The sequence below is a fragment of the Callospermophilus lateralis genome, chromosome 10, assembly GCF_048772815.1.
Source record: "Callospermophilus lateralis isolate mCalLat2 chromosome 10, mCalLat2.hap1, whole genome shotgun sequence".
Classification (NCBI taxonomy): Eukaryota; Metazoa; Chordata; class Mammalia; order Rodentia; family Sciuridae; genus Callospermophilus; species Callospermophilus lateralis.
Genome location: NC_135314.1, coordinates 93884550 through 93897791, shown reverse-complemented (window position 1 = coordinate 93897791; position 13242 = coordinate 93884550). Strand labels below are relative to the sequence as shown.

General features: G+C 40.4%; 1 protein-coding gene across 8 annotated transcripts in view; it reads right to left on the bottom strand.

The window, feature by feature from the left end:
• Positions 1-13242, bottom strand: part of Tnik (TRAF2 and NCK interacting kinase) — a 374517-nt gene that overhangs the window by 51967 nt on the left and 309308 nt on the right. For all 8 annotated transcript variants that reach the window (XM_076867736.2, XM_076867738.2, XM_076867743.2 and 5 more), the window contains 3 exons: positions 7197-7361; positions 4528-4767; positions 2357-2463 (listed from right to left, as the gene is read on the bottom strand). In XM_076867736.2, coding sequence (XP_076723851.1) covers positions 2357-2463; positions 4528-4767; positions 7197-7361 — 512 coding nt within the window. The remainder of the gene's footprint in view (positions 1-2356; positions 2464-4527; positions 4768-7196; positions 7362-13242) is intronic.

Here is a 13242-nt window from a genome sequence, read left to right as displayed (position 1 = left end):
TTATTCTAACTTTGCTAATTTTTTAGTTTCCCCTGATTATCACTTCAAAGAAAAGACTGGGAAGAAAAAAAAGGACTATCAACCAAGAGTAAGAAATGCAGTGTAGAAGCCCCAGGTAATCAAACTTTTCTCTGACCATGACACTATGTGGTACCTTTCCATGGTTCAGACTTGTAGCCAGTGTGACATCAACAAAGGTGAAAAAAAGAAAAAAAAATACTATGTGGGGATTGGATCCACAGTACTGCAACAAAACAAAAAAACATATCTGTGTGCACTGGAGTGTCACTCTCTGAATGCTGCTCTTAGATTGCTAAGGGGTAAAGATACCGAGATGAAAGACCTTGTGGAGAAGAGGTACAGGCCAAATAAACTGCTATCTTTCAGGCCACTGAGTTTTGGGGTGGTTTATTAACCAGGAAAGGTGAATGAGAGCTATCTCTATACAGTAAACTGTATTTTAAGCTTTTATAAATGCAATCCAATCTGGAGCTGCAAAGCTAATTTACATCTTAAATGTTGGTCACATGGAGATATGTGTTAGCAAGACATGGGGGTGTTCTATTGGATTGTTCTACATGCAGAGATAGGGATTCTCCACTGTCCCCGATTTTCTTCCACTGTAGGTAAATAATTATTACCTTTTAGCTCGCTTCCTTTCTACCTGAGTAGAAAATTGTTGACCATCTCTCATGCATTCTTTGGAAATATTGAGAAATATTGGAAATATTAAAAAAAGGTAAAAATATTTAAGTGATTCCAGGTAAAAACTCATAAGCATCTGACCATCAAACACTGATTAGATGGGGCCCCAATGTCATTAAAATCTCACTTTAGAGAGAATAAAAAGCTTTCTTTTATTTGACCACATAATGGTAGATCTTTCTTTTTACTTTTCGGTTGACAGAAGGAAAAATACTTAAAAGTTGAAATAATATTGGATCCAAAGCAACCTCAATTCTAAGCAACTGATTTAATGAACAGAGCCCTAAGGGCAGGGTTCAAAAGAGCAAGAAGCCCTGACAATTGGGGGCTTATTGCTGCTCTAGGAAGGGGATAGAGGAAGTTTGCTGGAGAGCCAGGGCTGGCATTCCTCTGGCTCCCCAGCCATAGTGTGTCTGGGTCTGCTCGGTGCTGCTTAGCAACACCAGCTCAGCATGAGTCTGACAAGTCACTGGGAAGAAAAAAATGGCTCATTCAGAGCCTCCTGTGATTGGTAATTCCACTCGGAATGAGCTAGCATCTTTGCCCTCAAGGAATGCATGCTGCTCTTAGCATAATTTCATCTTATTTATGGACTGACCCCTTCCTAAGGCTTTTCATGTGAAAAAGAAAGAGCGTTAAGATCAAAAACATTCCATATCTTAAAAATGTGTACAAATAACTGCAAGCTTCATTTCTAGTCTCTCTCTCTCTCTCTTACTAGGAAAAGGAGGGTCTTTCTCTTATTATGAACACAATGAAGGAGAAGAAAACAGCCTGCCCAAGCTCATCCTTTTTATAGCCTCAGCAGAGGCCATTTGCTATTTCAGTGGATCCTAAAAAGGAATGTATTCATCATGAAAAATCTGAGGGAAGCTTGATGAACGGCAGCAGCAAACAGCATCTGTTACCACATAAAATCTGCCCAGATACTGCAAAGATATTGCTTACTTTCTAGCTTGTCGAGACTGCTATACTAACCAGTGGGAGTGGATGCAATTTCCTGACTATAAGAGTAGACATTGTTGATGGAAAATTCTGGAAGGAGAGCAGAGAATAACGGAGAAAGCATAACTGCATTTCAGAGACCCTCAACAATGCCCACTAAGTGATTTCCCTACTGGAGCTGGTCCCTTCCTAAGTGCCAGGCTGGAGGAGCTCTGCAGTTGGTCACTCTTTTCCGGGCAGTTGCTTTGTAATGTCTCAATGGTTCCCAGGGCTCATTTCTTGACTGGATGCTAAACAATCACCTCATAATAGACCATTTTGATTTGCTGACTCCCTTCAAATGGGACTCGGAAGCTACAGTTCGGGATACTGCAATCTGATTTATATTTGCAATGTTGCTCCTAGATTTTAAAAACTGTCAGTTCAATACACCTGACTGCCTCCTGGGTTGCTTCATTCACTCATCCAGCCACTCATTCATTCTTGAACCCCCACCGTAACACTGATTTCTAAGATTTATTGAAGTGGCAAGAGGCATGTGGTCTGGTCCGTCAATGCTTAACGTCCAGGTGGTAAGTTAACAAGCTTCTGAAGCAAAAAAACAAACAAACAGGGAACTTTTTTTTAATTTTTTTTTCCTTAGGAAAGCAATGATGACAATGACAGATGAGGCTTCTTCCTTTACTTGTCACCTTCCTTCCCTTACCTTGCTCTGATGGGTTGAGAGCCTAGTCTGGGTCCCAAAGCACTACCGTTCCCAGGAGAATTCTTTCTGGCTAATGCTGGGGATATAGAAGTTGTTCTTTGAGGCACCTGGAAGAAAAAGGAATATTTTCCAGAAAATAGTGACCACAGGTTCTTATCTGAAAATCTTACTCCTTTATAACGATAAGCAGAAGTTACAGAAACTATCTGAAATATGGAAGAATTATATTATTTGTTCCTCAAAGAAATATTCAACTCCCCAAATAAAACCAAACAAAGATCTGCAGACCAAAGACTCTGAAGCATACCAGCAACCATGAAGGAGGGTGATTTCCAATCTTAAAAGCAAACTTAAAGACAGATTAAGTTAATAGTCTTGACTTTCTGAGCTCTGTGTAATTAACCTCTCTTGTTTGGCCAAGAGTGGTAGATTCCTGAAACCTTTTTAGGGTACCATTACCTCACTGGTGGCTGCATCAGATGAAAGCGGCCCAGACAGTGCCAAGTTCCATTTTTAACTCACATTACCACTAACAGGCTATGAAATCCACCGAGAAACTGGGATATCAGGCTAGAACTCAGGACATTAAGTCATTTCAGTGAGACTGGAGAACCTGATACAATGGTTCCAGGATATTTCTACTTGCTAATTAACCTGCAATTACCGTTTAGACCCTCAGGTCAGAAGACTTTTTGAAGACTGAAAGGGCCATCAAAAAGTCTGTGTGAATATCAAGGAGACTGTGAGGTACAGCAGGAAAGTGAATTATTAACTTATCTGGGAAAAGCTCAAGGTAGATTCAAGTATGTTTCCTTTGATGAGACTCATGCAAGACCCTTTTTTTATGAAATCAAATATTGTCAGAGTACCAAAGGAGTCCACGATTTGAAAGAATCACATTATGACTTCTAGTGTAGAAAATGACTTTCAATGTAAAGTGTCAGCCTCTGTTTTGAAAAATTAATTTTTTATTACAGCCCATTTTAACATAAAGATGAGGCAGTGAAGGAAGTGACCACAGTGGTGCTACCATCCATTCAAGTTAAATATTACTACTGCTATGTTACCTTTTTCTTTTTGTAAACATGAACATTGGAAGAGTTGAAAGAGTCTAATTTAATTACTAAAACTTAAGTATCTGAATCAATTTGGAGTTTCTGCCACGTTTACAAATACACAGCTGTATGTATTTAGAGTGGACCAACAGCTTCCACTTTCCGTCTCTCTGACTCACCTCATTTGTCACATTGATCTTTGCTCCTAAGTAACCTTTTCTGATGGCACTTCTGCTTCAACAAGAGGAGGACACCACCAAAAAAAAGCCATCATCAGCTGTTTTCATTTTCAAATAATAGAATTCTGCTGTAATATTATACTATCTTTTTCATAGAATTAATGATGGCATTGTTTCCTGGAAATTGTGGGTCATTCCATGTGTCTGTCACAGCTCTCTACACTGAGTTCAGGAGAAAGGGGATTCCTGAACTAGGAAGAATCTAATATAAAGATGTTTTCAGTATTTTGAAAAACATCTTGGTTGTTTGTAGCCCATTAGTCACAGTCCAGAACATTTCTGGGATCTAACAATGACTTGGTACAGGAGAACAAAAGAACTCAAACTCAGGACTTTTCTGTCCAGTGGAAAGGCTGGTATTTTACCCTAAAGTTTCATCCTTAGTAATTAATCAGGGCTGGAACTGAATTGTGACTTAGCCTAAAAGAAGCTGTCCTTACATGGAGCCAACCAGAGTTTGCAAGGGCAAATAGCACCTTCTGAATTCCTGAAATCTAATTTTACTTTAAATGAATGTTCTACTTTTTATCTGGATGTTTTCAATTTGTCTACAAGTAGATGTGGTCATCATTGGAAATATCCATTATTCTATTTTTAAAATGGATAGTAAAGGGGTCTGGAATGCTTGGGTTGAGAGCGCCAATTCTGGTACAGGACACATACTTCTAAGCCATTCTACTGACCTGAGTCTCAGCTCTTTTGGGGAGATGACAGTTAGAAATGATAAGTGATAATCCAAGTCTCAGCTTGGGAATGAGGAGGGACCAAGACAAGCATGAGGAGGGAGGAAGTCAGCATCACCAGGCTTTTCAGGGTGGACCAGTGGTGGTGCTCATGACCATCATGACGGGGATGGTGGTTGCGATGGTGACATTACCTTTGGTGGAATGTCTTCTTCCTGTCGTAACCAAGAGCTTCGGTCAAACTTCTCAATACGAGTGGGGAGAGGAGGGTTTTCGGAGGTGGGGTCCGAGTTCTGGCGTGGCATCTCCACGCGGTGAGAGGTGACGCTCAGGGCCTCCTGAAACCCGGAGAGGCCCTTGGTGGGCTGCTCATGGACTGACTGGGAGGCGGTCAAGGCAGGTCCCTGGGATTTTACAGCTACCAGCTGCGGGATCTAAGCACAAACCAACATCAGAGCAACATTATTAGAAGAAGATCTGTCAGTGTCTCAATCAGTTGAAGGAGGGGAAAAAATTCCAGGGCCTGAGAATTGAATTACAGGGTCCATCATGCCCACAGCACACTTTAAACAGCCCTTCAGAATCTCCCATCTAGAGCAATGTATAGGGCTGAATTGGAGTTTTGGCAACAAGTTAAATGGCTTTCTGAGAAGCCATGGATCGTGTGATGCTAGTGACAATAGCTGTATTGAGTGAGCGTTTATTGACCAGCAATCTATTTACGCACTTCTCTTCTAACATTACAAACTTCCTCCTTTAAAACACCTAACTTTGACTTTAGAGAGTGTTGTTCCTCTGTAAAAGCAGGACTGCTCTAAACTTCTTGTCAACTCACTGAGTCCACCATGAAGTGGACACAACCATTTCCCTCATCTTACACATGAGCATCATAAGATGCAAAGAGGTTAAGCCACATGGTGACTCCTTAGCTGACTGGTGCTGGAGCCTGGATTGGGACCTATATCTAATTCCCATGGCCCACACACCTAACCTCTGCATGTCCTGCTTTCTGTGCTGCTGCCTCTGACCATCTACAGCATTAATCATCGCTTGACACCAGGATTTGTCTTGTGAGTTCTAAGTCTCACCACTGGCCATCTGGTGATATTGCTTGTGCAGACAAGACATGCAGTCTTGAAGTGATACTGGGGGTCCTTAAGAGTAATCATCAGAACCCAGGGCACAGGGTACCCCTTTATCATAGCACTGCTCACACTTCATTATCTTTAATAATTCTTTAACCCAACACTCCCATTCAGGAGGCTCAGTTTCCCAGAGACAGGAGCTATGTCTGTAATGCTGAGTTTAGCTGTGTCCTATCTGTGGAAGGTGTTCCATAGATATTGGCTGAGAAAGAAATCTAGAGAGCTTTCTAAATCAAACCATGAATTCAACAAGCGTTTAGTATCTGCTTTGTACAGGACCTGTCAAACTTGTCTAGTCTGAAATTTTAGTTGGCATGTTATTAATGACAATTTGGAGAGAATCCTCAAAGCCCAGCTCCACTGAATGTTAAGGCTTCAATCGGAACAGAATCAATGAAAATTACACCAATGCTAAATATCATCCCTAAATACATTAAATAGGACTTAAAACCAGAGCACATCTAAAAAATATCTACTGCAAGACACAAACTTACTTTAAAAAGAACCTAAGTCAATCAATAAAAATAAAACCCCAAACCGAGGCACCTGAAAAATTTTTCCCCCAACTAGCTGGTATAAAATATCTATATTTTTCATTTTCTGGTCACTTTTTAGAAAGTAAGTGTCTCCTCCTAAACTGCCTATTAACAGGGGGAAAAATAAACCTTATAAGGTCAGAGTTGGGGGTTTTAAAAGAGAAGTTCTTGTAAAAATGTATCCTTTTGAAGGTAGGCATAAAAGAATTCATGTACATAGAAAAACGATCTAAAAGAAGCTATGTTGAGCTGGCTGGTTCTCAAAAGTCTTGGAAGCCATCTATTAGAGGTGACTTAAATCACAAAGAATACTTGATTTTATCACTACTCTTTGAACTCCTGTTCAGATAGTATTCCATATTTCAAAAGTGACCTTAAAATACATTGTGGAAAGTCCTAACACAGGTGGATGCCTGGAAGAAATTCTAGACAGGTGTACAAAAATGCATTACCTATATCTTTCTATGGGAATTCCATGCTCTGTTTCACTTCATATTCCATTTTGGGCATATTTAATTTAAAAGTCCTATAGAGCTTCCAGAAATTTCCTCCTTTCCTAAAAGTGAAATAATCTCTTTTCCTCACTGAGTTGCTTAAGACAGTGGTTTGCAGACTCTAAAGGCAGCAGAATCACTTGGAAGTCTTGTTAAATCATAGGCTGCCAGGCCCCACCCAAGGTGCTGAGTGGGGCTGGATGTTCTGCATTTCTTTAGTTCCTGGGTGATGCTGAAGCAGTTGCGGGGTGAGCTTGCTGGGGGGAAACGGCTGGCTTACAAGACTCCGTTTTATTACACCAAGTTTATTTGATTTTTCTAGGTTCAGACTCCAGTGCAAAATACCAAGAAACAAAAGACTCTGTGTGTGTGTGTGTGTGTGTGTGTTTGTGTGTGTGTGTATAGACTTCAAAGGTCTATAGGAATTTTAGTCTTGGTAATTATAACCAAAAAGATTTTTGTCCCCACCTTGCAAAACTCTTAGGAGTCTTTTTTGTTGTTGTTGTTATAGTATTTTTTTATACCTTCATTTTATTTGTTTATATGTGGTGCTGAGGGTCAAACTCCTTGCCTCACACATGCTAGGAAAGTGCTCTACCACTGAGCCATAGTCCCAGTCCCTCCCCTGGGCTTTTACTAAGTTTTATCATACATCCTAATGCCCAGTCAAATAAAGAAGAGATTATACCTGGGGATCAACAGGTCTGAGCATAGGGGGTGTCCGAGCAGGCTGAACCCCACTAATGCTGAAGGACTCCGACCTCGGGGGGAGATTGGGGTCAGATATCCTGTTGGCAACCTTGTGAGGCATGGCAGGTGAACTCTGTCGGTTCAGCCTTGACCGTTCTTCTACCTAGAAGCCAAAGGAAAAGAGAGCCTCAATGGATAGGAGTTAATTAATTCCCAGTAAGGATTTTCTGTAGTCACCTGCACAGCCATTTTTGAGTCCCTCAGATCAATTCAAAGAGCCATGAGTCTTCCTTTCTGCTCTGCCTCAAAAATTTGCAGAAAGCTTTAATTTTATTATTTTTTTTAATGTGAGCAAACACTATGGCACCAAAAATAACAACAACAACAAAAAAAATGCAGAACTCTGAGCCATTACCTGTTACCTTGTATTACTGAAGTTAGCTGAGCCTACTAAGAGCTTATCTTACATTGATTGGAATAATATCTTGCAGGTTGGTCACAAAGCCATGGGGTTAGCCAGGGAGACTGTCTGCACCCTAGATGATCAAAGGGAACTGTACTAGGCATTAAGATTGCTTGGGAGAAAATAGAAACTTGGGTTGGGTTGACTCATGGGACGAGGAGGGAAAGAACCATGGGGAGGGCTGGCAGAGAGTGAAGTTGAGTCCATGAACCCTGTACTTCTTCACACGCTTCTGATAGGCATGTGGGTGTTCCAGGCTGCCCCCTTAATGAGCACCGCCTGTCTTAAACAGACTTCCTGTATCATTTTCTTTTTCTCTCTTTAGGGCTCTTTTCTCTTCAATGGTCCCTCCCTGCTCCCTAAAATATGCTGCTGCTCCTCATTCTTTCCATTCCAAGCATGGCCTCCCCTGCCTTGCTCTCCCCTCCTCCCCTCTGCTCTCCAGGCGTGGCAATGACCTTGCCTCCACTCCCCCTCTCTCTCCTCCAGCCCTTTCCTCTCAGGCCACTTCATTCCCTTGTCATTCCCTATCATCTAGGGTCTCTTTCAGCCCAAAGCAGGGAACAGACCTTAGGCTCTTCACAGGGAAGGTTCAGTCACCCCACAGTACATATTTAGGGCAGAATGACTATCGCAGAGGACCATCTTGAAGAAAATTTTCGATTTTTAGACATACACTGTGAGACATGATGTAAGATCTTACACAACCTCAAGGGGCCTCAGTTTTTCCTTTCAGATCTGCCTTTCCCCAGCTTTATCTCCTATATTTCTTCAGGGTCAAGCTAATCGCCCAGCTTCCCAAACCTGCCAGGGCAATGCTACCCTTCTCCTCTCCCTGAGGACTCCTCAGACTGGGCAATTCGTTCTCTTTTGCTGACTCAATATTCAGTTCCGTCTGCACAGTTGTACCATTTTATTCATTTTACTCCCTGATTTGAAGTAAAACTTCAAAAATGCTGTTCTTTCACATCCCTTGCCCCGTTTTGGATCTTTCTAGCGGCAGACTCCGTCTCATTTACAGAATAAGTTTGTTAATGTTTAAACATGGTAAGATAAGCCAATAGGAAAAGAACCCTTCTGCCCCACTGAGGAGGTAATTGGGACGTCTCATCTCCCACCATGGCTGTGCAGGGAACATACAGCTGCATCCAACTGGCTTGAGTTTTGAGATTCCATGTCCCACAAACTCACCACACACCAAATGAGATTAGCTGCAAAAAGCCAGGGATATAAACCAGAACTGGTGTACTTCATGTGTGCATGCGTACCAAATATTACATCAGCAATCATTATTTGATGATTGCACCGAGCAAAAGAATAAAGCAACCCTGAGATAAGACCATAAAGAGGAAAGAATCCCACAGAGACAGCAATACATAAAGTGAGACGAAGGTGTGTAACATACTGCTTTCCAAATGCCAGACACCTGGAAAAGGTGGCGAATATTTCTAGACCACTGTAATTAGTCAAATATCAGCCATTTTCTTATTTCCAGGGAATATTGTTAATAGATGAATGACAGGTACAAGTCCCTCTTAACATCTGAACTCCTACTATACAAACCATTTATGTCTGAGCTCAGGAACCCAAGAATTTCAGGCACACATCAGATGAACACCTGGCTGTCTGCACTCTACCCACCTGTTATCCCAAATTCAGAAATCAAATGTATTCAGAGAGAGGGATACTTGTAATTAATATTATTTTTAACTGTAAAATACATTTAGTTTAAAATACACATTAAGACGCAGCACTTTAAAAAGCAACAGTAGAAAAGTCTGCCTCTAAGACTCCATCTTGAGCAAAGAAATCACTTTTGAGATAAAGAATTCCTTTAACCAATGACAGCAGAAAGCTTCCAGTAAAACAAGTGTTCCTGCTTATAGATGCACAGGCCACCCGGGGGTCTAAAACTACACTAGAAAACAAACAGGGCAGAAAGTTGGGTGCTGATTTTCACAGGCAGTTAATGGATTTGATTGTTGTGGGCAAATGTTACTAATGTACTTCTAGTAGAATTTCCTATGCTTTCTTTCACTTAGCTTATGGACTAAATTCTACCATTAATATGTTTCAGGCACAGCATTCTAAAAGGTATGGTCTAAATAACAATTTGTTACACTTTAAAAATTATTTCAGGATGGGTCTAGTGTGCTGTAATTTCCTGGAATTGAGTGTGTCCAAAGAAATTTGAAAAATCTATGAGAAGGCTGTAACAAGGAAGCATCTGGCTACACATTTTACCTCAATAAAATCTTGTCTTAAGGTTTTTGGGAAGGCAATGCTGCACAGAGCTTGCACCAAAGGATCACCTGAAGAATTGGAGCAAAGATACCAAAAACAAACACTGGAAATGGTGCTTCAGAGGGAAAGCTGGATAGTATATTTAGAAGATGGTCCTTCTGAATATATTGAGACCAGGCAAAAAGGCCTCTCCTCTGATTTATTACAATGTATGTCTACTAATTAGAGATAGATATGAGAAAGAGACAAAAAAAGAAACAGGTTCCCCTCTGCCTAGAATAAGCTTATATGTGATTAAAAACTGGGGCACATTCAAGATATGTTTCAATCTGCCTGAGGATACTCAGAAAATTCTAGTAGCAGAGCATCTGCTGCAACTCCTGTTGTCAAGACATAAAATATCAGGAACATTACCCAAAAGAGATTTCTAGTAAATCTGATAGAGTGTCCAGGTTCTAGATGATAACAACAAAAACCCGTTACAAAGGGTTTCTCGTTGACAGGATTACCAGTGAACACAGAGCACAGGATTAGCAGAGGTTGATCAAATTTCACTATCAAAGCAATTTCTTTTTCTTATTAAAAGAATCATTTTACCATGTAAACTAAAATAACTTTAAAGAGGCTTGGATTACCTCTGCAAAAATACTATACTGTTTACTATAGCCTTATAGAGAGGAAAGAAAAAACTGGTCTCAGAAATACAATTCTACTTCAGGAAGGGCTGAGCTGTCCACTGGGCACTATGGGGGTGCCAGACAAGGCCTATGAGATGCAGAAAGGCTATACAAATATAGAAGATCAAAAAGTAACTTTTTGAGGAAGGTATTGGGGATTGAACTCAGGGGCAATTGACCACTGAGCCACATCCCTAGCCCCCACGATCCCATTTTTTCATATTTTATTTAGAGACAGGGTTTTGCTGATTTGCTTAGGGCCTTGTTAAGGTGCTGAGGCTGGCTCTGAACTCGTGATCTCCTGTTTCAGCCTCCAGAGTCACTGGGATTATAGGCGTGTGCAACTGTGCCCAGCTAAAAGTAAATTTGTTGATTCCAAGAGTCATAAAACAACTTCAAAATAAATAAAAATGTTTAAACATGTAGAGGAGAAACATTCTACCAATATCAATTATCAAACTGGCTTGTATATTTGAAAACAGTCTGTTGATTGTTTCACTTCACAATAATGAATATTTTTTGAGATTTTTTAAACAAAATATAGAAGTAGTTTCAAACATGCAGACAGTTAAATATATTTATGTCATTTTCATAATATTTTATATGATGTTGGGTTTACTGGGTCTACACAAGCCTTAGAAGGTTTTACTTAATTGCTAAATTCAGCATAATTGTATGAGAATTTTTTTTCTCTTACTGAACAAAATAATGTGTTTTCTGTATTTTACTGGCAATGCCAGATAAAGGGAAAAAAGTCAATAAATAACTTCTAAGTGCTCATTAGATACTTTGACCCTGTGCTCACCAGCACATAAAGGGTGAGTCATATGGTTCTTTGGCAAAACCACGAGGCAGAAGTTTACTGGGCAAGACGGATCCTCTCTTCTCCAGGGCACCTCTGAGCATAGGAGAGACTTTCATTCCTGTGGAATGTTTTAAATGCAATCTTGTCTGAAGATAAGGGCTAGAATGACTTTTCTAAGATCCACTCATAACAAATATTCCAAGAAAAAGCATAGATTCCACTTGAATGGAGCACATAACTTAAAAGTAGTGAAGCAAGTCCTTAGCAAAGTGAGACGGGAAATAAAATCTGCTTATCTATTACAGGGGAGAGGTGAGTGAGGTGATAGAGATGCATGTGAATCAGTCACGTGGAATCCAAATCAGAAACAACAAAGACAAAACATTGCTTGTGGTTGCAGTGGCCTTGGGAATTAAATGTGAATCCATACTTGATTTGCATTGGTACCATTGTTTCAGTGTCAACAGACACATGAGACTGCCCTGATCCTTCTAACTGTGAGGCTGGAGGTGCCCAGAAGTGCATCTCAGAAAGGCCCCAAGACTTGCCCAGGCCACGCTGCCAGGAAATGGAAGAACATGAACTCAAAGGCACTCCCTACTATTTGTGTCCAGGTTTCTTTTATGTCAAATCTTAAGAAACATAAGCAGAAATGGAAGAACAATAAAAGCAGAGCTGCAAACTTTCATAATTTGGAAACCTCATATATAAAGTAACTCATATAAAAATGGGAAAAAAAAATCACTGTACAGCAGAGAGATCCAAGTGTAGAAGTTTTTATATAGAGAGATTTCAAGGTCCAATGGGATGATGGGAAATAAAAAGCTATCTTGGCCCTGATCAGATCATTGTTTGCCAAATAAAACTATAGCCAGATGACTGACACGCATGGTGGAGAGAGAACTTGATGGAGTTAAAAAAAATTAAAATACTATCTTGTGCAACACTATGTAAACAGAGCATTCTGTCACTGCTGGGTGTGAGGGCAATTTTTTTTTTTTTTATGTATTTGGGGAAGGAAGGGGGGTGCTACAGAGTTATTACCAGGCCCAGACAATCACATGCCATTTTAAGGTACAGCAGAAAAAAAAAAAAGGAATCCCAAGGTCCAAAAAAATGAGGAAAAAAAAAGACCTTCAAATTTTCCTGAGGTTCAACAGAACATTATGCTTCTGTTTTCACAGAACAAATCTGACTTTCATCTCAATCCAGAAATAGTACAGAATTTGAAAGCAGGTGCAGGATGGGGGGCATGACCATCCCTATTCTTTTAATTCAGAGACAACTTCCTTCCTGGCTGAAATCTGAAAAGCAAAGCCAATGTGACATTCAGGACAGATGGAATACTCTGGAAAAGGAGGGAAGGAAGAGCACAACAAGATTTGTACATGATCAAGCATTTTCATTTGCTCTGAGCGTATCCAGTAAGAAGTGGGAAAGATAATGAGATGCAATGATCACTTCTCTTTCACAAAATGAAGAACGAAGACAAAGAGGATGAAGCATGACAACACTATAATACCAATGAGAAACTCTTGCTCTGCAATGAGCAAGAGAAGAAGTGGATGGAAGGGTAATCAAAGATGAAAAAAATCTTCAACAAGAAGCTTCAGAGCTGAGTTAGGAAACATGCTGGAGTTGATTAGTGAAGAGGTTGCAAGTGGGTAGAAGATGGCTGGGTAGTGTCTTCCTTAGCACAAGGGCCGAAAATGTCCAGACCCCATGTCACAGGAGACAGTGGCGTGGGCACAGCTGCCTGCTCTTCACGGCTGAGGATGTCTTCAAATTTATATCCTGACAGAAGATGCACTTGAAAAGTTTTTACCTCCAGAGAGTTTAACCCAAGTTTTCTTAT